Source organism: Heloderma suspectum, chromosome 1 (genome assembly GCF_057233095.1).
Source record: "Heloderma suspectum isolate Gila_16-S chromosome 1, 16-S_ref, whole genome shotgun sequence".
NCBI lineage: Eukaryota > Metazoa > Chordata > Lepidosauria > Squamata > Helodermatidae > Heloderma > Heloderma suspectum.
In genome coordinates, this window is record NC_139458.1 from 419,087,655 (window position 1) to 419,108,844 (window position 21,190).

General features: G+C 42.4%; 1 protein-coding gene across 11 annotated transcripts in view; it reads left to right on the top strand.

The window, feature by feature from the left end:
- Positions 1-21,190, top strand: part of PPP1R21 (protein phosphatase 1 regulatory subunit 21) — a 57,829-nt gene that overhangs the window by 34,834 nt on the left and 1,805 nt on the right. For all 11 annotated transcript variants that reach the window (XR_014786974.1, XR_014786975.1, XR_014786976.1 and 8 more), the window contains exons 16-21: positions 2,695-2,787; positions 6,050-6,298; positions 13,317-13,352; positions 14,241-14,357; positions 15,656-15,754; positions 16,841-16,969. Coding sequence is in view for 2 of the 11 variants with exons in the window: in XM_084829205.1 (XP_084685331.1) it covers positions 2,695-2,787; positions 6,050-6,298; positions 13,317-13,352; positions 14,241-14,357; positions 15,656-15,754; positions 16,841-16,969 (723 nt within the window). In the remaining 9 variants the exon portion in view is untranslated. The remainder of the gene's footprint in view (positions 1-2,694; positions 2,788-6,049; positions 6,299-13,316; positions 13,353-14,240; positions 14,358-15,655; positions 15,755-16,840; positions 16,970-21,190) is intronic.

Below are 21,190 nucleotides of genomic sequence, written 5' to 3' on the forward strand. Positions count from 1 at the left end.
GTCTACATAGGCCAAGAGTGGGGTTTGGAACCAGAGGAATTTAGGGTTTGATTTAACTAGAGCTGCTGGAGAGCTTTGGCATGAGATAGAATTATCACTGCAGGCTCATTGCCTTCCCTGTTTACCTTGTACCAGTGGGATGAGGGGCTGCCCAACAGTGATTAGCTATTAGATGTGGGGTGGTTACCCAAAAAGAGGATGAGAGACCACAAAATTTCCAATAAAAAGGTTTACATTTTACTGAAGAAGAATGTCAGTAGGATTTTTTAAAAAAAATCTGAAAGGACACACATGCACAATACACACAAAACCATATGGGCAATAGGGTAATAAAACAACCAGGGATAAACCCATCCAGCTATCCTAACTAAACTGTGTTCCTATTTTATCCAAGTCCCTTATTCAAGCAATATCTTACTGTCATTGGTACAGCTCTCTCAGTCAGTTCCAGCAACTGTGACTCTTTTCTTTCCTCTAAGACTCTAGGCTTCTTCCCTTGCTTCTTCCTTGCTCTTTTTCTCTTGTGTCTTTCTGCCTTTGGCTTGTCTATTAAAATTATTTTTCTCTCCCTAATTTGAAGAAATCAAGAGGGTAGTTACTTGTTCCTTTCCTGCAAATGTAAGTTTCTTTTTTTAAAATTGAAACTTTCTCCCCTCCTGCTACCCCCATTCTGCACTTTATAATCTCTATAGGTCTCCTGTAGCCTATCAGTCTCGACATTACTTGGAGACACAAATGTACTTGCCATTGGGGAGAGCTTTTTTTTTCTGACAAGATCTCCAACCCTTCTCTTGAGGAAAAGGACTACCTAGACCAGGGGTAGGCAACCTAGTGCCCTCCAGTTGTTATTGGAGTAGTTCAAAGCATCTGGAAGGCACCATATTACTTACCCCTGTTCTAGACCTTCTACTGAACCTTGAAAAGGTATAGAAAGGAGCAAGACCTGTTGCTACTTTCTGAGCCTTTCCATGGTTCAGTGCTACAGGGCTCCCCCTCCCTGTACAGGGATTGAAAGTTGGAATGATCCTGCATTTTTTTTAAATAACCCCTTGCATAAAAAACTGTTTATTTGTGGCATTTCAACCATGCTCTTCAGCTGAAAATATTCCCAAAGCAGCTTATAGAAGATCAATAAACATGATAACAAGACAGTCCCTGCCTGCAGGCTTACAGTCTAAAAGACACAACATAAAAGGAGAAGAGAGAATATTTACTTCTCACTGTCTCATAATGGAGACTTATTCTTGTTTGAAGAAACATTTCAAAATATGGGATTGGACTCCTCCATTCCTTTTCTTTTTTTCCAAGTAGGCATTTTTAAGAACCAGTGGATAAATTGATTGTGTTAATAGAAATCTAACCCCCTTTGAAAGACAGTTCCACAGCCAGTAAAAAGGCTTCTTTCATATTGATTCCGAAGCACTTAGGAGGTAGGGAATGGATTTAGAAGTTGAAGGCCAGATGGCAAGAGAATTGTTGTGAGGAAATTGCAGAAGGACAATGGGAATCTGTTTTTCAGAATGAAATAAGTAACTCCATTGCAGCTAATCTCAAGAGAAAATAGTTTTAAGTAGGACTAGAAACCTCCTTGCACAGGGAAAAAGCTCCTAACATATTAGGCTTTTAAAAAATTGAGGAGCGTTCAAACATGCAGGCCTGGTTTGTAGATCATGATAAACCAGAGTTCCAGAGCAGCTAATTTATAAATGTTGCCCAATCTGTCCATGGTTTGTTTAGTGTGATGTGCAAACCAGGACCCCTGGCTTGCCTCTCCTCTGACAAGTCAGAGAAATAATCCCAAAACAAACTGGGTTATTTCTCTGACTTGTCAGGGAAAGAGGTAAGCCAGAGATTCTGGTTTGTACATTACACTAAACAAACATAGATGGAAGGTCCGTGGTTTTTTTAGCTGTTCCTGCTGAAGCTGCTTGTAATTGCCCGCAACCCTGGCTTATTGTGATGTAGAAACTGGTCCCTCTTAAGTGTGTTTGAACCCTAACTGGTTTGAGGGACATAAATAGCTGTAGGAAGCTTTATACTGTATGTTGCTGTAAACTAGTTAAACTAGCTAATGTGCTACAGCATTTGTTGTTGTGTGTGTGCGCGCGCTCTGTTTTCAGCTGAAAGGAGAAAATTGGCAGTAGAGGCAACTCCCTAATTTTGCTTTCGCTGAGAAGGATTTATAGACAAAGGCTTGAATAGGCGTTCCTTCTTGTTTGAGATGCATGCTGCTCCACTGACTCCTATAGCACCCGTTTAGACCTCTTGTCACCCTGCTCAGCCTCTTACATATTATTAACGACTTTTCATGCTATCCTAATTCCTCTCTTCTGCCCCCAACATCTCCCAGAACCCTTAGTGCCTTCATACCAGAGGACAAAACTTCAGCTTTTGTTCCAGCTGAGAAGCCTGTAATCAGAATGACACACGGATGTTTTTGTTCACTGTTTTGAGGTCTAATCTAGGTCTTCCTCCACTGTTTTTGCCCAACACCACTGTGGGCTTTTTAGAACAATGCTGCAGCTGTGCAGTTTTCTCTTTGTTTCTCCCCAGTTGCAGTACCCCAGGCCCAGACCTCTTCCTCTAAAGGCCTGGAAGGCATCAAAGAAGACTTTTGCTAGCAAGGGGGAGGGCAGTGGGGAAACTTAACGCTTGCCATATGTAACGTGACTCACCAAAGTCTTTTGGCTCCAGCCGTGTTCTGATTCAGTGCCTTACGAAGAGGCCTTGGCCAACCGCAGGGTTCTTCTGAGTTCCACGGAGAGCAGAGAAGGCCTCGCACAGCAGGTATTCCATGGTTTGGCATGCAGCCATTCCACAATATAGCGTGCTCACTGAAATTGTGTTTTATTTGGGAGTTGCACCATGCGAACCTCTTCATTTAGTACACATGGTAATGTGCCATCTAAATACTGAAATCTAAGGAGGATTATGGTTGGTTTTAGAATTTGCATACAATCCAAGCTTGATCCAAGCGCAGAACAAGGGGCTAGAGCAGACAGGCCTCTTGGGCAGACTGTTCTCCGAAGGCACTGTATCAAATTTGGTTGTTTCCTGGATGCGATTTGGCTCGGTTTCTGCCAAAAAGCCCAATAGCATAAAGTAAATAGCCAAATTTGATACAGTTCTGCCTTTGTAAAGGTGAGCCCTTGGATCAACTCTCTGGTCATCTGCTGTCCCACTGGCCTCAGGTTTGTGAGTTTAAGACAAAAACGGAAATAATATGGAAGGTCAAATGTGCATGTCAAATGTGTGAACATCCTCCCCCCACGCCACCCCAGCAGATGGAAAAGGCAAACTGAAGTAAAGCTTTTTATAGCCATGTATGTTTAGTTTATTTGTGTCATTTTCGGGTGGTAGGGTGAGTGAAAACAGCCTGTAACATGAATGGTACTTTAAGGTCTCTCTGATGCCAAACATGTTGTCTGACTCAGAAACCTGGCTTCAAAAACTGGGAAACCAGGCCTCAAGCTAGATGGCCACTTGATCTAGTAGTTAAAAGGCCAAAGTCAATCACTGTGAGCACCTGCTCGAGTTCTTAATTTTCTCTGTTTCTGTAATCAGAAGGGCTGTGCTGGAGAAAGACTAATAAACATATTGGAATACATAGTGTGAGGTCCCAAATGGACTTCCTTCTGGGGTGTTTGGAGAATAATGTAATGGTCTCTCTTCCATAGCTACAGAACATCCTCCAGGCTGAACATTCCATTTAGGGCACAATCTTATGCATGTTCAGACAGAGAAAAGGCGTGCAACTCCCTGGCTGGCTGGGGCATGCTGGGAGTTGTAGGCCTTTTCTCTGTCTAAACATGCATAGGATTGTGTCCTTAGGTGATGACAACAAAGCACCAATAGTCCTTAATGATATATACAATTGACAAAAGCCAAAGTTAAGGTACAAAAATGCGCACATTTAAAATAATGTTAAAAAGTGGAAATATTTAAAAGATTGTATCCAAAACATATGTATCACAATATACAAAATAAAAACAGAATTGTAAAACCTAAAAACTGTGATGTTAAAATGTTGTAATAATATAAAAGGGCACATATGACAACATGTAAATATATACACACACACGTTAAAAACTACCAATGGGTCAAACACATTTCAACTTTTTGTCATCATCAGTGGCCTATACAAAACTACAATGTAAAAACATAACAAATCAACAATTGCACTGCCAGACTCTTGAAAAAATAATGATGTTTTAAACAACTGATACTCTCACCACAATGGCCTAATTAAAAACTCTTTCATTGGAGGGATGAATGTGTATCTCTATTCCTTTGGCAGACATTCATTGTAGGTATGCAGGCAGTTAGCAAACATAAATTAATATCTCTCCATGTAGCAATTGCCTCGCCTCCAAATGATTCCAAAACTTGCCCATTACTTGATGAATTTAGTTGCCAAAATAGGTTTAGCAAAGTCTAAACAATATCGATTAAAAATAAAAATATATCCTTCTCCACTAGCCTGCAGTAGTTTCAAGGCCATGTGTATGTGATCAGTCAGTGTTGGTGGATTTATACCAAATGCCAAAAGCCTTCCCTGTCACAGACGAAAATTCCATCAGCTGTGTGTGGAAGCTGGTATAATTGACCTTGTCAGTTCCGTGCTGAGATTCAGTGCTAGTGCAGTTGGTCATATGGATCCTAAACCATATGGTAAACAACCAATGAAAAATAGAGTGGCTTAGGGTGCAGCCCTATATGAATTGTTGGCAGCCTCCGAACTTGAAGGCTGCCAAGTATCCAGTGCAGGGCGGGAGGACAGCAGAGGTAATCTCTGCCTCCACGCTCCAGCCGCCCTGCATTTCTGCTAGATGGGCGATTTCGTCTGTCTAGTGGCAGTGCCTCAGAGGGGGAGGGAAGGGTTAGGGTTATGTTGTATCGCAGCCGCCATGGTTTCCTTCCCTCCCTGTCCCCGGGAACGCCCCCTTTTCCTGTCTCTGCACTCCATTTCATGAGCACGGAGAGGTAGCTGGTGTGGTTCTCTCCGCACTGGCTACTAGGGGAAGGGGGCAGGGAGCACGGTTTCTTGGCTCCGAAGTCAGAGCCCTGTCTCTGACCTCAAAGCCAGGAAACCAAACTATCCTATCCCCCCGCCCCTGATGCTGTCTGGGATTGCTCCTTCTGTTTAAATAAATAAGATATACTATGAAACAGAAAAGCATAACAATCAAAACGTGTGAATGGGTGTTACAATATACGTAGGAGTCCAGTTAAGTTCTTTGTTGAGGCCTGTGGGAACCAGTGATATCCAAAATATCACTCTCCTTTTTAATTTGGCTTCTAGTTGTATGCCAGATCTGATGATTTTTCTGAGACAGCAGAATTTCAGGTCTTTCTTGCTATGTCCAGAGTCCACAAAAAGTTTAACAATTGGGGCTAGCCACTTAAAATACCTTAAACTTGAACATTCCATTTAACCAAACTTGTCACAGTTGGAAAACATCTGTACTAATGGACTTGTATCATAATTTGCTATGTTCTTCACGGGTGTTTAAAAAGAAACCATTTATTTATTGCAGTTTGTAAAATGTTATCTAGTCTGTAACTGCAGGCATCTGTTTCCTCCATTCTGCATATGAATCTGCTTTGTTTGTGTACTCAGCTGTGCATCTTGCCATTATCATATGTTTACATTTTTTAAATGAAGGACATGTTATTTGTTTAAAGCTTTGTAAAAAACGCTATCTGTCACAGCCTTAGTTTTATACGGGGTATTTGCACTCTTCTTTTCTCTACTGTGTTTTCTGTTTTAAAGAGTCAGAAACACAGTGCTTGTAGGGAAGCCTTGTTTGTCGTTCTTGCTCTTATGAGGGCTAGGAACCTTTCAATGCGAGCTGAGGGTGAACATGAGCCTGCAAACCAGAGTGGTATGTTGGGGTCGCCTTTGTTGCCTCTGTCTGCTCCAGATACAGCCTGCTCTAGCAATGACTCAGTTTGCTATGCACTCTCTTTTAGATAAGCCTACTGCACCTTTTGATTTCTGTCAGTTTGCATCCATTGGCTTTGTAGTGCTAACTTTCCCTTTGTCCAGGTCCAGCAGAGTTTGGAGAAGATTGCAAAGCTGGAGCAGGAAAAAGAACACTGGATGCTGGAGGCCCAGCTGGCCAAAATTAAGGCGGAGAAAGAGAATAAAAGGGTATTCAATAAACTCAAGAACTCTGTTGGCAACCAGAGAATTGAGGCAACCCAGGAAAGCCCCCTCCTGTTAAATGCAGTTGAACAGGAGAAGGAGGATGTCACAGAGAAGGTTTTCAGGGAGCCAGTTACAAGCACAAGTCTGGTAAGTGTATCTTATTCCCAGTGACATACTAGAAACTTTTCTCATCTGCTGTATCTTTTTTCTTGGCAGTTTCTCCCACTTGTTAAAAAACATTGAATTTCTACATTGATTAGTAACCGAATGAATGAACACAGTGAATGGGTTCACACAACGTGACAACCCACACTCAAAGTTGAGTATGGCTTGAGTGTGGGTTGTCATTGAACCATGGGTTGTTGTTGACGAGAGCCCATGGGTTGTCGTTGGGGTGTGAACTGCGGGTTGTCATGGTTAACAAACCATGGGTTGTTATTGCGACTCAGTTCAGACAACATGACAACCCACGGTTCCACGACAACCCATGGTTCAACCCATACTCAACCTTGAGTGTGGGTTATCCTGTTGTGTGAACCCAGTCAATGGCTGCATTTAGATGAACAAGTCTAGCCTCCCCTTGGGCTTCTCTACTCTCCCCTGTCCCTGTGACTGAGTAGATTGGAAGGTTTTGTTTCTGATTTCAGTTAACCACAGTTTAGGGTTGCATCCAAATCCAAAACTATGATTAATTTTAGCTGTTTTATTGAAGCAAGCCAGCTTCATTAACCACATTTGGAAGTTGACTTGTTTCAAGTAAACAGTCGCTACAGTTAACCACAGTTTGGCCTCTTCACACTAACCCATGGTTTATTTAAACCATGGTTTGTTGCCCTACTCAGAGTTTGTCTGGTATATGATCAAATAACCATGGTTTGTTTTCTCAGTCCCTGGGTTGTTTGTTTCTCTCCTCCTTCGCCCACTCCCTTCCTGTATCCAAACTGCTTTCGTGGCACTGCATATTAAGAGACTGGGTTTTTTTACTGCTCTTTCCTGCGGCTTCTGTAACCTGGCTGAACAACACACAGTTCTGGGCTCAAATGTAATGACAACGCAAGGTTTAAAAACCCACAGTACACAACCCAACAGCAAACCATGGGTTCTCTTCATGGTTATTCATGGTTAACAACCCATAGTTAACGGAAAGTTTGATCTTCACATGTAATGACAACACATGATTCAACAAACCATAGTTAATTAAACCATGGTTTGTTGTTATGTACGAACCAGGTGAATGTCAGCTTCGGATGACACAACAAGCCTTTGTTAATCAAAAATGGAAAAGCAAAAGCTTCCAGACTCCTCACATTGGTCATTTGGAACAGATAGAATACTAGTTAAATTTAAATTTAAAGTTTCGATTAACTTTTTAAGGTGACTGTCCATAGGAAGCATGTATGTTTATGTGCACAGCCCTTCAGGCATGCTAAAATCAATGGGTTGCATCCAACAAGGTCCTTCCACCAACAGAATGGACACCGCTGATAGATCAAATGTCTCTTGCAGCCCTCTGCATGCCCCTCAAATCTGCTCTAGGGGGTTGGAGGATTCTCTAGAGCAGATTTGGGGGTGGAGGGCTGCAGGGAAGAGGAGGGGAGGTTTAGCTCCTGTTGCATGAGTGGATGCCAGCTTGAGTAATGTTTAGCCCAATATGTTAACAGTTTTCAGTGCCTCCATTTTTTCTTAGAACCCAAAAAGGAAGTGTATACTATTGAGTTTCCATACCCTAAAATATTTATAAGTATTTCAATGAAAATAATTTCCAAGTAAAGCTTTGAATTGGTTTGAATATAACATTTAGATCACACTGTGCTTTATTGACTTCCTTCCTAATAAAATATTTCCGTTCAGCTATTTTTGGATGTTGGAAAAGCTAGTCTGATATTTATGCAGCACACAAACTTACCAGTATATACATTTTTTATTAAATGTAATTATTAAAAGCAATATTTTGGACTACAATCTTAAACCCAGTGCAACTTAATTCTGAATGGTCACATGTAGGATTGCACTGTTGGTAAACCAGGCTAAAATAGTCGAGTATGCTACATCATATCTCTCCCAATTTGCTTGTCTTCCTTTGGGCACCTCCAAGAAGAGTTCCTAGGAGATTGTACTCAGTGGTGTGCAGAGAATGCAGCAGAGATTGGCAGCAACGATATTAACAAGAACATGCTGTTCAGAGCATATTACTTGATTTGGTACTTAATTGGCTTCCGGTTGGTTTCTGAGCCCAAAATGTGGATTTTGACTTTTTCAAGCCCCAGATGGTCTGGGGCCAGGATTCCTCAAGGACTGCTTTCTCACATTTGAGCCTCTCCACCCCCTTAGACAATCTAAGACTGAGGCCCTGTTCTGTATCTTCCTGCTGTCTGATGTGTGAGTGGGTGTATAGGCATGACAGGGCTTTTTCACCAGTGGCACCTAATTGTGAAATTACTGGGACTTAGATGACAGGTTAAGATCCATATTTCAGAAGGGCATTACATAATTATATTATGGCCTGTGATTCTGCGTTATTTTACAGTTGCTGTTTTTTCTGATATTTGGTTACTTTAAATTCTGTTTTCCTTTTTGCTACTGTAAGCTGCTTTATGGATCGTAATCCTGGGTATAAACATTTTAAATAAAGAGAAATGAAGCAAACATCTTGTAATAGAATTTACCAGAGTTCTCAGGATTGTTTGAAATTCGGGGTTGGTGGAATTTTGGAATACAAGAAATACATTTAGAGCCCAGTCCTACGCATGTTTAGACAGAAAAAAGTCCTACAATTCCCAGCAGCCATGCTGATTGGGGAATGCTGGGAGTTGTAGGACTTTTTTCTGTCCAAACATACATAGGATTGCACCCTTGCATGTATATACTTTTAAAACAGAAATATTTTCAATGGTTTTTTGCCTCAATTGCAAAAATGGATTTTGTGTTATGCAGATTTAAGCTGATACTTTTATAGTTCTGACCTGTTTGAGTCTGGTGTTTTGGGCCATTTCCCTTGCTTTCAGACTAAATTTTACTTAATAAAAAATGAAGTGGAGCAAAATTCTGATGGGAACACATGTGTTAAAGAAGGACTGTTTGATAGATTTGAAGCTCATACTTTTTATTGAGGAATTTTGGTTGGGAATGTGGGCCAGCTTAACATGTCATTTCTGAAATACTGCTGTAGGTGTGAAATGAAATCTTTAGTACTTGAACAAAGGATTTGTTCAGTAGGCTGAAAACAGCAGTCTGAAGAATGTGTGCAGATGAGCTTGTCATAGAAAGTTTAAAGACTGGAACATGTAATGGCTTGATCCAGCAATGCAGCCCCCATATGCAGAAAACAGCACTTTCTTACCATCAGTTTATGGCAGAACTCCAGTTGCCATAACTGGGAATAGGAACCTTGTGTCTGTGCAGAGCTGTGAATTTAAGCCAGTAGGCCCAGTCACAAACGCCTAAGGAATGGGTGGGCAACCTTGTGCCCTCCAGGTGTTTTGGACTATAGCTCCCATAAGCCCCAGCTGGCACGATCAGTTATGGGAGTTGTAGTCCAAAACATCTGGCAGGCACCACATTATCTATCCCTGTTTAAGGTCTCTGATGCGAGTGCCATTGGCCCTGTTCTCCTCTATCATGGCCATAACATAAAGAACATAACAATGTATAATTCCTGCATGCACAGAGCGCCATGAGCCAGTGTGGTGTAGTGGTTAGAGTGTTGGACTAGGACTGGGTAGATCCAGCTTGAAATCTGCAACTGGCCATGAAGCTCACAGGGTGACCCTTGGCCCAGTTGCACACTCTCAGCTTAAGGTTTGTTGTGAAGATAAAATGGGTTTGTGTGTGACGCTCCTTGGAGAAAAGGCAGGGCAATAGCAATAAATGTGAACTTTAAAAGCTCCTCTTTACTTGTGCGACAGACTTTTTGAATCATTACAAATGTGTTCAAGAGGAAATTGTTCTAAATCTGGGTACTGTGTCAACTAATCTATGGATAATTTAATAATAACTATATCGCATGTTTCAAGTGTTCAACCATCCATTATCTTTGCAGGAGCTAATTCTATCCCCATGTTTGTGATGGGGCTAGAGATGTGACAGCCCAGGAAAAAAAACAGAAAAATTTGCAGGGGGGAACCCCATTTTTTCCTGAGGACTGTTTTTGTTTCCCCCCGAAAAATGGAACAGCTTTGGATTATGAAATATTTTTTTTTAGAATTTAAGACAAAGTATTTATACATTGTTACCCAGCCTTTACTCCTCCCAAAATGTTTTTGAAAAACTATGCAATAAAAACACTTTTATAGAAAGACTAGAGATGTAAAATGTCTGGAAATAATGAAGCCACGGGGAAAAAATATTTTTAATCCTCTCCGTAAGATTCCCAGCATAGCTACTTCTTTCATTCCTTATTAAAATTATTGATCTAAAGTATATTTTACTGATAGACATTTATGCTCAGTTTCCCAACATGTGAGTAGAGTCACCATTGTGTATTCCTGACAGCAAATGTACATACTTGACAGCTTCTATAGAGTTCTATGTTTCTGTTGCTGTAGCAGTCATTTATTGTAGTTCTAATATATTCAGACAATAATTACAACTTTACTAACTGCGGTTACTTTTTAAAGTTTTAAACTATAATGATACTTTTATGAGAAAACTAAGTCATACATAAAACAACTTCAGGAACAGAAGGCTGCTTTATGTTCCTCAAAGCAGCCCTCCCCAACCTGGTGCCCTCTGGATGTTTTAGATTACAATGCCCAGCATTCCTGACCTTGGTCATGCTGCCTGAGGCTGATGGGAGCTGAAATCCAAAATATCTGGAGGGCATCAGGTTGGGAAAGGCTGTCTTAAAACAACACAATTACTTTAGATCTGTAAAGAGCGCTAAAAAAAAAGTACTGCTTATTTTTCAATTTTTCCAAAATTCCCCATTTTTCCAGGAAAAAACCCAGAAAGATGCTTTTTTTTCCATGGCCTCAAAATTTCCAGATATTTTACATCTCTGGCTGGAGCCAGGTCTGACGCTGGGAAAATAGTTGCTTTCCTAAAACTACCTCCTGGGCTTTTGGAGCTGGGCATATTCCTGCTTCTTACAGCTCTCTCATACAGTACTACATCAGCTGGGGTTGATCTCGCTCTCTCTCTCTCTCTCTGGTTTTATGTTAGCACGAATGCGCCTTATTGCTGTCTTGGTATACAGACATATATGAAATAGGGACTGAGAAAGTGGCAGATCTACTATTTGAGGCTCATTCACATGACTGTGTTTTTCTCCTGCAAGAACTACCACTATTCCGTGTGAAACACTGTTTAGAAATAGTTTTGTTAAAGGAAGCTCTTTGCTGCTGCTGCTGCTGCTGCTGCTGGTGGTGGTGGTATAGCATAGCTGACTTGGAATCAAAGAGCTGAAAGGGACCTCAGAGGTCATCTACTCCAACCCCTTGCTGATGCAGGGCATCCACTGCTACATTATTCCTGATTTCATCCATCTTCTTCTTAAGAGCCATTAATGAAGGAGGGTCTACCACCTTCCGAGGCGGCCTGACTCATCTTGAACATTTTTAGGACCATTTCTACAGTTGTGCATATTCACTGCTGTCTGGATGCCTAAGTGATTCAGCCAGAGTGGGGGTGGGAGGGCTTGTACTTAAGGTCTCTTATAGCCCTTCTCAGTATATTTTTAATATGCAGGTTTAAAGAAAATATCAAGGAATATTAGAGATCTAATCTTACCTTCACTACATGGATTCTCTAAAGAAACTTGATGATCCTTTCTGTGCTTCAAAATCATGGGGGCAGGGGGAAATTCCTAGTTGTGTACCAGCAGATGGGCTGTATCACAGATGGGCTACTGTTCAGTTTTCTCCATCTGTCTTGAAAGAATTATGCAGCAGAGGTCAATAGCCAATGGATCCATTACCCTTTCCATTTCCAAAGCTGCTGCTTGAAGTCTGAGCAGTGTTTTCTCTTTCTTTCTTGCAACTGTGTACTGCTACTATCGCTTATATGTGGTTTGGCCTGAAACCATACACTCTAGCTCTTTGTATAAGTGGAAAACCTTCACTATGCAAAAGGCTTTTAATGAGTTCGTGGATTTCAAAGGGGGCTTCCGTACTGCTGGAACAAGGACAAACTCAGTCCCAAGACTGGTTGTTGAATGAGGCATACTCAAGGATATGGAACCAGTACAGCTTTGTAAAACAGTACAGCTTCCTAAAGCAATGGGTTCTCTTCATGGGTTGTTCATAGTTAACTAACCATGGTTTGTTAGCACAGGTGGGGTCACACAACACAACAACCCACGGTTCAACGTGTTGTGCAAACCCAGCCAGCGTGTCTCTTCATTTTATTTATCAAATTTGTATTTTACTCTTCCACTAAGAAGCTCAGCATAGCATACTTGGAGTTATTCCCTTTTATCCTATAGTGAGAAACTGTAACTTGCCCAAGGTCACCAAGTGAGCTACATGGCATGGATTAAAATCCCAGATGTCCCTTCTCCAAGTCCAGCACTCTGGATTTTATACCACACTGGGTGTTTTACGATGGACAGCATCATACCAGCATCTCCAGTGTTTAACTCCAGATAAGAGTTAGATGTTTTCAGCTAGGATATCATTGGATTAAATTTCACCCATCCCCTTTCTACAAACCAGTATTTTATCTCAGGAAAACTTTATGGAGGAGCAGAGCTTAATTTTCTTGTGTTAACGTGTGAGAGCTGGTTATCTTGCACATATTGAACAATCTGTAATCTTGATATATTAAATATCAGTAACATGATACGGGTCTTTAACTTGGAAATTATGCAAATTGCTGTTTCAACATTTCAGTATGATTCAGTGTGTGTCTGGAAGCAGCACACTTGCAAGACAATTCCACTGAATATATTTTCTTTTTATGGAGAGAAACACCACAGACACAATGCAGCTAAGGTTCACCCACATTGCAACCCCATTGATTCCAAGGTGGGGGGAGGGAGCCGAGCATATTTTTAATTTTTCCACTGAGAGCAGTGGCAGTGACATGTGCTTAACGTTTTAAAATTTGGGACACAAGCCTGCTAAACATTTACTGAAACCATCAAGATGAACTTCTGTGTAAATGGATTTTTGAGCCGGAGAATAAATTACTTCTTTAAGCTGATCCTGTTGTCCTAATCTCTTTCTAGGTTGGGATGCTGACAATAACTACTGGGAGTGAAGAGGTATAGCTCCAATATTGCACAGTCCTACTAGCATAATTTTAAGCTGAATATAGCAACTAATACTAAAGCTACCCTTTTCCAAACCACATGCTCCTTGTGTCCCTCTCCCCCTGCTCAAACTAATGTAAAAATGTACCTGCTGTTAATTTGCCTGACTAACCATTTCCTTAACGGCCCTTTTTTTGGTCTTACGTTATCTTGCTTGTTGACATTTTGTGACTTACATTTCCTATTTTGCCACTGAGTACGGAGGCAAAATTATGGAAGTGATGTTCAGGATCCTGTTTTGCACAGTACTGCCAAACCAGATGCCTCTGAGAAAACCGCAAGCAGGACGTGAAGACAATAGCCTTCTGCTGTTATTCCCCAGGAACTGGTGGTATTCAGAATCATGCTGCCACTGATCCTGGAGGTCGTATGTAGCCTATCTCAAATCCCTTTTTAAAGCCATCTGTTGAATTCCATAGCTTAACTCCACATAGCTGTGGGGGGAAGGGCTTCCTTTCGTCTGTCCTGAATCTCCCACCATTCAGCTTCATTGGATGATCCCAGATTCTAGTATTATGAGAAGGACAAAAACGTCTTCTATCCACTGTCTTCACACGATGCCTGATTTTATAAACCTTCGTCATGTCTCCTTTTGAGTTTTTTCTAAACTATAAAGGCCCAAAGGTAATCTTTCCTCATAGAGAACTGCTCTGGCCCCTTGATCCTTCTGACTGCCCTTTTCTTCAATTTGTCCAACTCCACAATATCCTCTTCTCAGTTGTAGCTTTCACAGGCATCCAGTGCAGGAGAGTCCATGTTCACTATCTGTTCAGTTTATGGTGTTTTTCACACTTTAATGGACACTCACTTTTTTTTTTTTTTTGCTATCTTGCTTTGCAGGTTCCAGAAGCTGACACCCGAGAAGACTTGATCAAGAACCACTATATGGCAAGAATAGTGGAACTTACATCTCAGTTGCAGCTGGCTGACAGCAAGTCTGTACATTTCCATGCAGAGGTGAGTGAGGAATGAGTTGCCTACTCTGAAAGTGAAACATTGGTCTTAAGAGTAAAGGCTCCATTTTGCTCTGGAGAGTCTCCTATGATGAGTGACTCCTCTCTCTCTCTCTCTCTCTCTCTCTCTCTCTCTCTGCCACCCACCAGTGGCTGTACTTCAGAGAAAAGCCAATGATGTGCTGAAAGTCACAGAAGGAAAAAGATACAGAACGTGGGGAGGGTGGACAGGGAGCAATGCTGAAGGAGATAGGATCATATAAATAATTCCACAGCAGAGAGGTGAGAGACAGAGAACTGCTGAAGACAAGATCAAGAATGTCCCCAGAAGTACATGGGAGAGTTTCCCCACAGCCAGAGATTGAAGGAGGAGGTTAGGGAGAGGACAAGAGAAGAGAGGCAGCAAGTTTGGAAGAATTATCACCATGAATGTTGAAATCACCAAGGAATAAAGTGGGGGAATTGTCAGGGCATTATGGAGATGCAGAAAGGAATAGAGTCTAACACAGTGAACCGCAATGAAAGAGGAAGAGTGGGATGGAGGGATGGTCAGAATCTGGAACTGGCAGAATTCAGTTTGTTAGTGGGAAGAAGGTCAACATTGCCATCAGGAACTCTAGGGCAAGTTGAGTGGGAGAATAAGAGCCCTGAGGGAAAGAGCAGTGGCAGTATCAGGAGGGACAAAGCCAGGATTCAGTGTGGGAAAGTAGCTTGAGGGACTGAGAAAGGAAAAGTTCATTGATTGCCTGCTGGATGAGGAAGCCAGTGTGTTGTAGTGGTGAGAATGTTGGACTGGGAGCTGGGAGATCTGGGTTCTAGTCCCCGCTTGGCCATGGAAGCTCACTGGGTGACTTTGGGCCAGTCACAGACTCTCAGCCCAACCTACCTCACAGGGTGGTTGTTGTGAAGCTAAAATGGAGAGGAGGAGGATAATGTAAGCTGCCTTGCGTTTCTTGCAAAAGGAGAAAGGTGGGATATGAATGCAATAAATAAATAAATTCCAAAGGGAATAGGAGAAGGGAAGCGGGGGTGACAGAAAGACGATGAAGTGGAATGACATTTGGAGGGGGGGTGCCATAGCGTTTGAAATAGGCACCTCTGGCAGTGCCAGGAGTCGAAGCACTCCGGATCCACCTGGGCGCATGCTGGCTCTTCAGGGGTCGCTGACTGTTGCTGGAGTTCTCGGGGTGGGAGGGGCTGCAGAGCAGCCACCGGGGCGAAAGTGTCACACCCAATAGTAACTGCTTGTATAAAAGTCCACCTAAGTAAACTACCATGGTGCCCTTGTGTTTCATTTGACAGTGCCGAGCACTTGCAAAGCGACTCTCTCTAGCGGAGAAATCGAAAGAATCCTCAGTGGAAGAGATGAGACTCGGTAGACAGAGCATCACCAGATTACAGGCAAGTTTGTTTAATTGCTAGGTGGTGGGGATATATTTCTGAGGACCTGTGACCAAATGATATGGATTTGTAAATGCCCTGAAGCAGTCATTTTCTCCATGCTCTGGAACTGTTCCAGCACTAAGGGAGTTCACAACACCATTGCAACACCATCCGAGGTCGATTCATTCTGTTGGCTGTGTAAAGATGAGGGACTTCCCATCTCTCTAATGGTGTTTCTTCTGCAGGATACTCCTTCATAGATTTCATCTGAAAAAGCTTCCTACCTTTCCTCACTAGTCTTAAGTTAACCTTGCTAGCTTTAAATCAGGGTAGGCAACTTTGGGAAATCTGGCGGGGATTTGACCCCCCCTGAGCTGAATTTGACCGTTTTTTGCACTTCATAGTGCCATGGAGACACACACACACACACACACACACACACACAATTGAGGTGGTGGGGATGCCATGTTGTCCACCCCTGCTCTAAATATACTTGACAGAAGAAAGCTTTATGCATAAACTGAATGAGAACTTGAGGACTTCAGCTTGAAATGTAGGTTTGCATATCATACAATACAGCCTAGATGTCACCACACCATAAAATCTCTTGTCCTGCCCACAATTCTAAACACACTTATCGGCCTTTTAGCGCTTGGCCATCAGAGAAGGGCTTGATGGTTGAGCTAAATAGCTGACTTCGTTAGTTCACTGGGATAGACTGTCCTCAAGGAGAGTTAGGCTGGTCCATTACCTGAATTCAGATCCTTGCTCTAATGTAAAACCCACTGGCTTGAGCATGTCATAATCTCTCAACCGAACCTATCCTGTTGGGTGGCTGTGAGCTCAAAAGTTTTCTCTGAGATCTGATGCTACAGCATTGGGTCCTTCCATACCATTTCAGCTTAATATCAAGAGACACAAGAGTGACACATTTTAAAGAAAGAAATGTATCGATTTGTTAGTAGCAAAGCAACAAGGCAGTACGCCTTGGAACTTGATTGTTGTTCCTGTTTTCTGAACCTCTGTCTTCCGCTTTGTGAGACACCAATGGTGGAAATATCTCATTATTTTGCAATTGAAGGTACCATGTCTTTGGCCTTTCAGGATGAGTTGACAACGACCAAGAGAAGCTATGAAGATCAGTTGAGCATGATGAGTGACCACCTCTGCAGCATGAACGAAACCTTATCCAAACAACGGGAGGAAATAGATACACTAAAGCTGGCTAGTAAGGTATGTACTCTAGTTGCCATGGGCTGCATGTTGGGTTTCCTGCAAGTCACCAGCATTTCCTATCCTTTCTTGGTCACTTAGTTTAGGAAACTGATGAATAAAAGAATCAAATCTATTTAAAAAGTGTTGGGTCTATTCCTGTGTGTGTGTCTTGGGTGTTGAACTACATAATCCATGGGATTGCCTCAGACGCTCCAAAAGAAACAAACATAAGCTTGTATCAACTAAGTTTCTGAACGAATGAAACTGTAGATGGCAAATGTTCCTTAATTCTAGATTTTTATCACATCATAGTTTGAGTTCATAAGCTCCCTCAAGGGTCACTTTTGAATTTCAAATGTAAAACCACACAATTTCATACCCCCTAATTTACTAAATGACTAGAGACGGGTTGGGGGGAGAGCAAAGTACAAGCTCTTGGCCTGTGAATAAGGAAAATATTTCTGAAGGGGGTTCTGTCTCTCTCCACCTCTGCCCTTGCTTAATATTTAACTATGTCCAAAGTCCTGCACCAGAAGGTAGAAGAGACTAGCTCCCTACCTGGAAGGCTTACGATCTATATTAGATGACGAGGCAATGATTGGGGGAGTAGGGAGAGATTGTTCTCTGGGATAAAGGGCAACTAAGAATGGATGGCAAAGAAGCTGCTGTCAAGGCAGGAAAAGCTTTGTTAATGAAGTGGTGACCTTGAAGAGCGTACAGAGAAAGAGAAGTAGCTTAGCAAATGGGATACTGGCTCAACCATAGGGGGCAGCATCGTAGAGAGCACCAATGGGAATTGGAGAGGTAGAGAAAGGGGGCTGACATTGGAATTGGTTTGAATGATGGACGAGGTCTTGATTGAGCATTGCAGTTGTGAGCCACAGCAGTGAGGCAGGGGCCATAGCTTGGTTGGTGAAGCACATGCTTTGCAGGAAGAAGGTCTTGGGTTCAGTCCTTGACCTCTCCATTTAAAACGATCTCAGATAATCAAGACCTCTATCTGAGACATTGAAGAGCTGCTTCCAGCTGAAGCAGACCGTACTGGGTTAAATGGGCCAGTAGTCTGACTGCACGGCAGGTGTGTGTGTTGATGTGTACTTGTAGTGGGCTGCGAATAGGAAGATGTTCATGCAATTCAGGTAGTGGGAATGCTGATCATCTCTCATTTATGAGTTGAACAAATCCCTCCAGTTTTATTTATGTTCATTTATTCTTTAATTCCCAGTCATAGACTCCAGGTACATTCTGAAAAACATAGTGGCTTTTTTGGCAGTGACATCCAGATGGAATTGGAAAGAAGCACAGAATGAGTTGGGGTGGCAGAAGCACCATTGCACAACTCAGTTCAGTGTTGATTTCATGGTGTAGCAACTGGTTTTGCTAGCAGAGTGGAACTTTGGTGTGGAAGTTGCACGCTAATATCTTGTGACGTATCTTCAGGGCATATGAGTTATCCCAACCCACCTCCTTTTTTGTGTATGTGCCACATTAGGAAGGAGCAATTTATGTCAGGAATAGTAATTGATACAGGCTACATAAAAGAATAGGTAGTATCTACCAATGATTTCACATGTAGGCAGTAACACTTCCTATGATAGAACAGGAGGGAATATTTCTGCTTAAATCTTACGTTTGATATCGACACTGGGTGCTACTCACAATGCAGCAACAATATCCCTATGAAGCAGGCTTAGTGGGAGACTGATGGGATAAAGGTGAGCCCTTCCGTTTGTTTGTTTGTTTAGCTCAGCTTTCCCCAGTTGTGTTGGACTGCAAGTCCCATCATCCCCATGGTCATTGACTGTGCTGGCTGGGAATGGTGGCAGTTGTAGTCCAGCACATCTGGAGGGCACCAGGCTGGGGAGGTCTGGCTTAGCTTATTTGTAGGTTGTCTTTTCCCAAGGGCTTGAGGCAGGTACAGTGTAAAAGATGGAGCAGCAAGTATGGGACTAAAGTCTGTCAGATGAAAGCTTGTGTGGGTCAGGAGGAGCTTTCTGGACAAAATGGAGATGGAGGAAGTGACACAAAGGCAGCTGGATGGGGAGGGGGAAGCTGTTCTACCCCATTCGAGCATCTGTGTTGCCACAGCTCCTCCTGAAAGGCTAAAGCCTTGTTGATGGACAGGAAGGTTCTTGTGCAGAACAATCAATTCCTGAGTCATGAGTTGTCACGTGGGGCTTGGGGGGTAGGGGAGGAGAGGCAGACTGCTGTAAAGACCTTGCCCTTGGCTAGCTCGGCCAGCTGAAGAGCACTCAAAAACAAATTGCAGGAGGGTAAGTGGGAGATCTCATACTTGGGGGAAGAAGCAATGGGTGAGCCTGTCTAGGAAAAACTATATTTATGCACTGCCTGGAATGTAGAAGAACCTCGTTCTCTCTCCCCCACTTCCCTCAATTCCTTCCTGAAAACCCCAACCATCCCATGAAGCTTTTTTCTTAACCCCTTTAATCCTCCCCTCCAACTGAAATGAAGCCAAAGTATTCTAAACTGTACTTCTGCACATTCTGTCCATGTTACCCTTGTCTCTCTCCCTCTATTGTTTATGTACCTCTGTAAAGCATCGTGTGCTTTGATGGTGCTTGCAAATGCAGTCATGCTACCCTGACCCACCATTTGTGTTTCAGTTTGTAAATGTGAAACGCCATGGCTCAAGGTTGCTTGGCTGTTGCGTGCCTCTTTTTAAAACTGAAAGTTGATTGGAGTTTTTCCCCCATTAAGAGATGGATTCTGTTTGACTAGAATCCCCCATGGTCCACTGAAGTGTGTTAAATGCACAAAGCAAGAGAGCACACTAAGCGTCTCTGAGAAGTTGAAGCATAATTAATCTGTGGTGAGGGATCCTGAGTGTGCGCTGTGGCTTAGGCATGCAAGAACTCTGCTGGATTAGACCAAGGCATTCTTTGGAAGAACCCCAGCAACCAACATGCGATCTGCTAGAAATTGGTACTTTGCAGTTTTTGGGAAACCTAATAAAAGGAATGGTTTGGATCCTGAGTTCCTTTCAGCGAATGCAAGGGCCCTTTCCATTCATTTAAGGCCTTGTGATCCAATAGAAAATCCTGTAGGTGGAAAAGGGGCAGTGACTTGTACCAATTCCCCCACAGCCCACCACTGTTCCAGGGGGTCAGATTTTGGGGTAGGTGCCATCCTCCAGAGCAGATTTTCAGAAGGTACAAGGGTCTTCAAGCAGAAGGGGCAAAGAACAGAAATAGCCTTCCGTCTTCTGCTGGGAGCATCTTGTGAGAGGAACTCCTCTTACAGGATGCTCCCATCAGCAGAAGTTGCTTGAATCCTGAATGCAAAACAATGTGTTGTTGTTTTTAATTGTCATTTCCTGGAACTTATTTACATGAATGAAGTCTTGAGTTAAAACACTTCTTTAAAAAAGAAAGTTGAGGCCATTTTATTTTTTGAAGTCAAATTTGTTTTTTTGTTTTTTTAAATGTCAGTATCTGATTATGTGGAGGGTGCAATGTGTATACTGGTAATATAAATAAGCTAAACTGACAGATCAGCTGCCTTCTCGGCAGTCTTGACCGCTTGTGAAATCTGGTTCTCCCTGACTCTGTTCCCAAGCCCCGTCTTCTGGCTTGTAACTAAGACAGCATACTTGTGGTTTCTGAAGGCTTTGGAACTTGTAAAGATTTCTTCTCTCATGTCTGTTTTCTGACAGAGTGGATTTTTTTTTAATGGAGCTGGCTGAAATCATAGAAACATGGGAGCAATTTGATGCTTGAGGCTTGTCTACACTGAAACCTCACATAGCTCGAGATATCTTGCATGGTTTGCACCACTTTTTAAATTTGTCTGCTCTTGCAGCTACTGTCAAATAGGAAGATGGACTTCTTGCTCACAAAGTTTCCTTAAGCCCTGTCAGTGGTAGGGTAGTTCTTCCAAGGGTTTTATTTCTGTCACTCTCACAGCTGTTGCTCTTGTTCTGGCATAGAAGAAAAAAAATAGCACAGCATAAAACTCAAACTTATTTATTTTTAAAAATGCTTAAAACAGTAATTACTGGCCATATGGATATGTATAGGGTGGGAGGGGTCATAGCTCAGTGGTAGACTATAGCTTTGTACATAGGAAGTCCCAAGATCAGTCTCTGGCATCTCCAGTTTAAAAAAATTGGTGAGGGTGGGGGAAATCAGGTAGGAGGTGATGGGGAAGACCTCTGCTTGGGTCCCTGGAGAGCTGCTGCCAGTAAGAGTGGAGAATAGGACAAATGGATGGACTAGATGG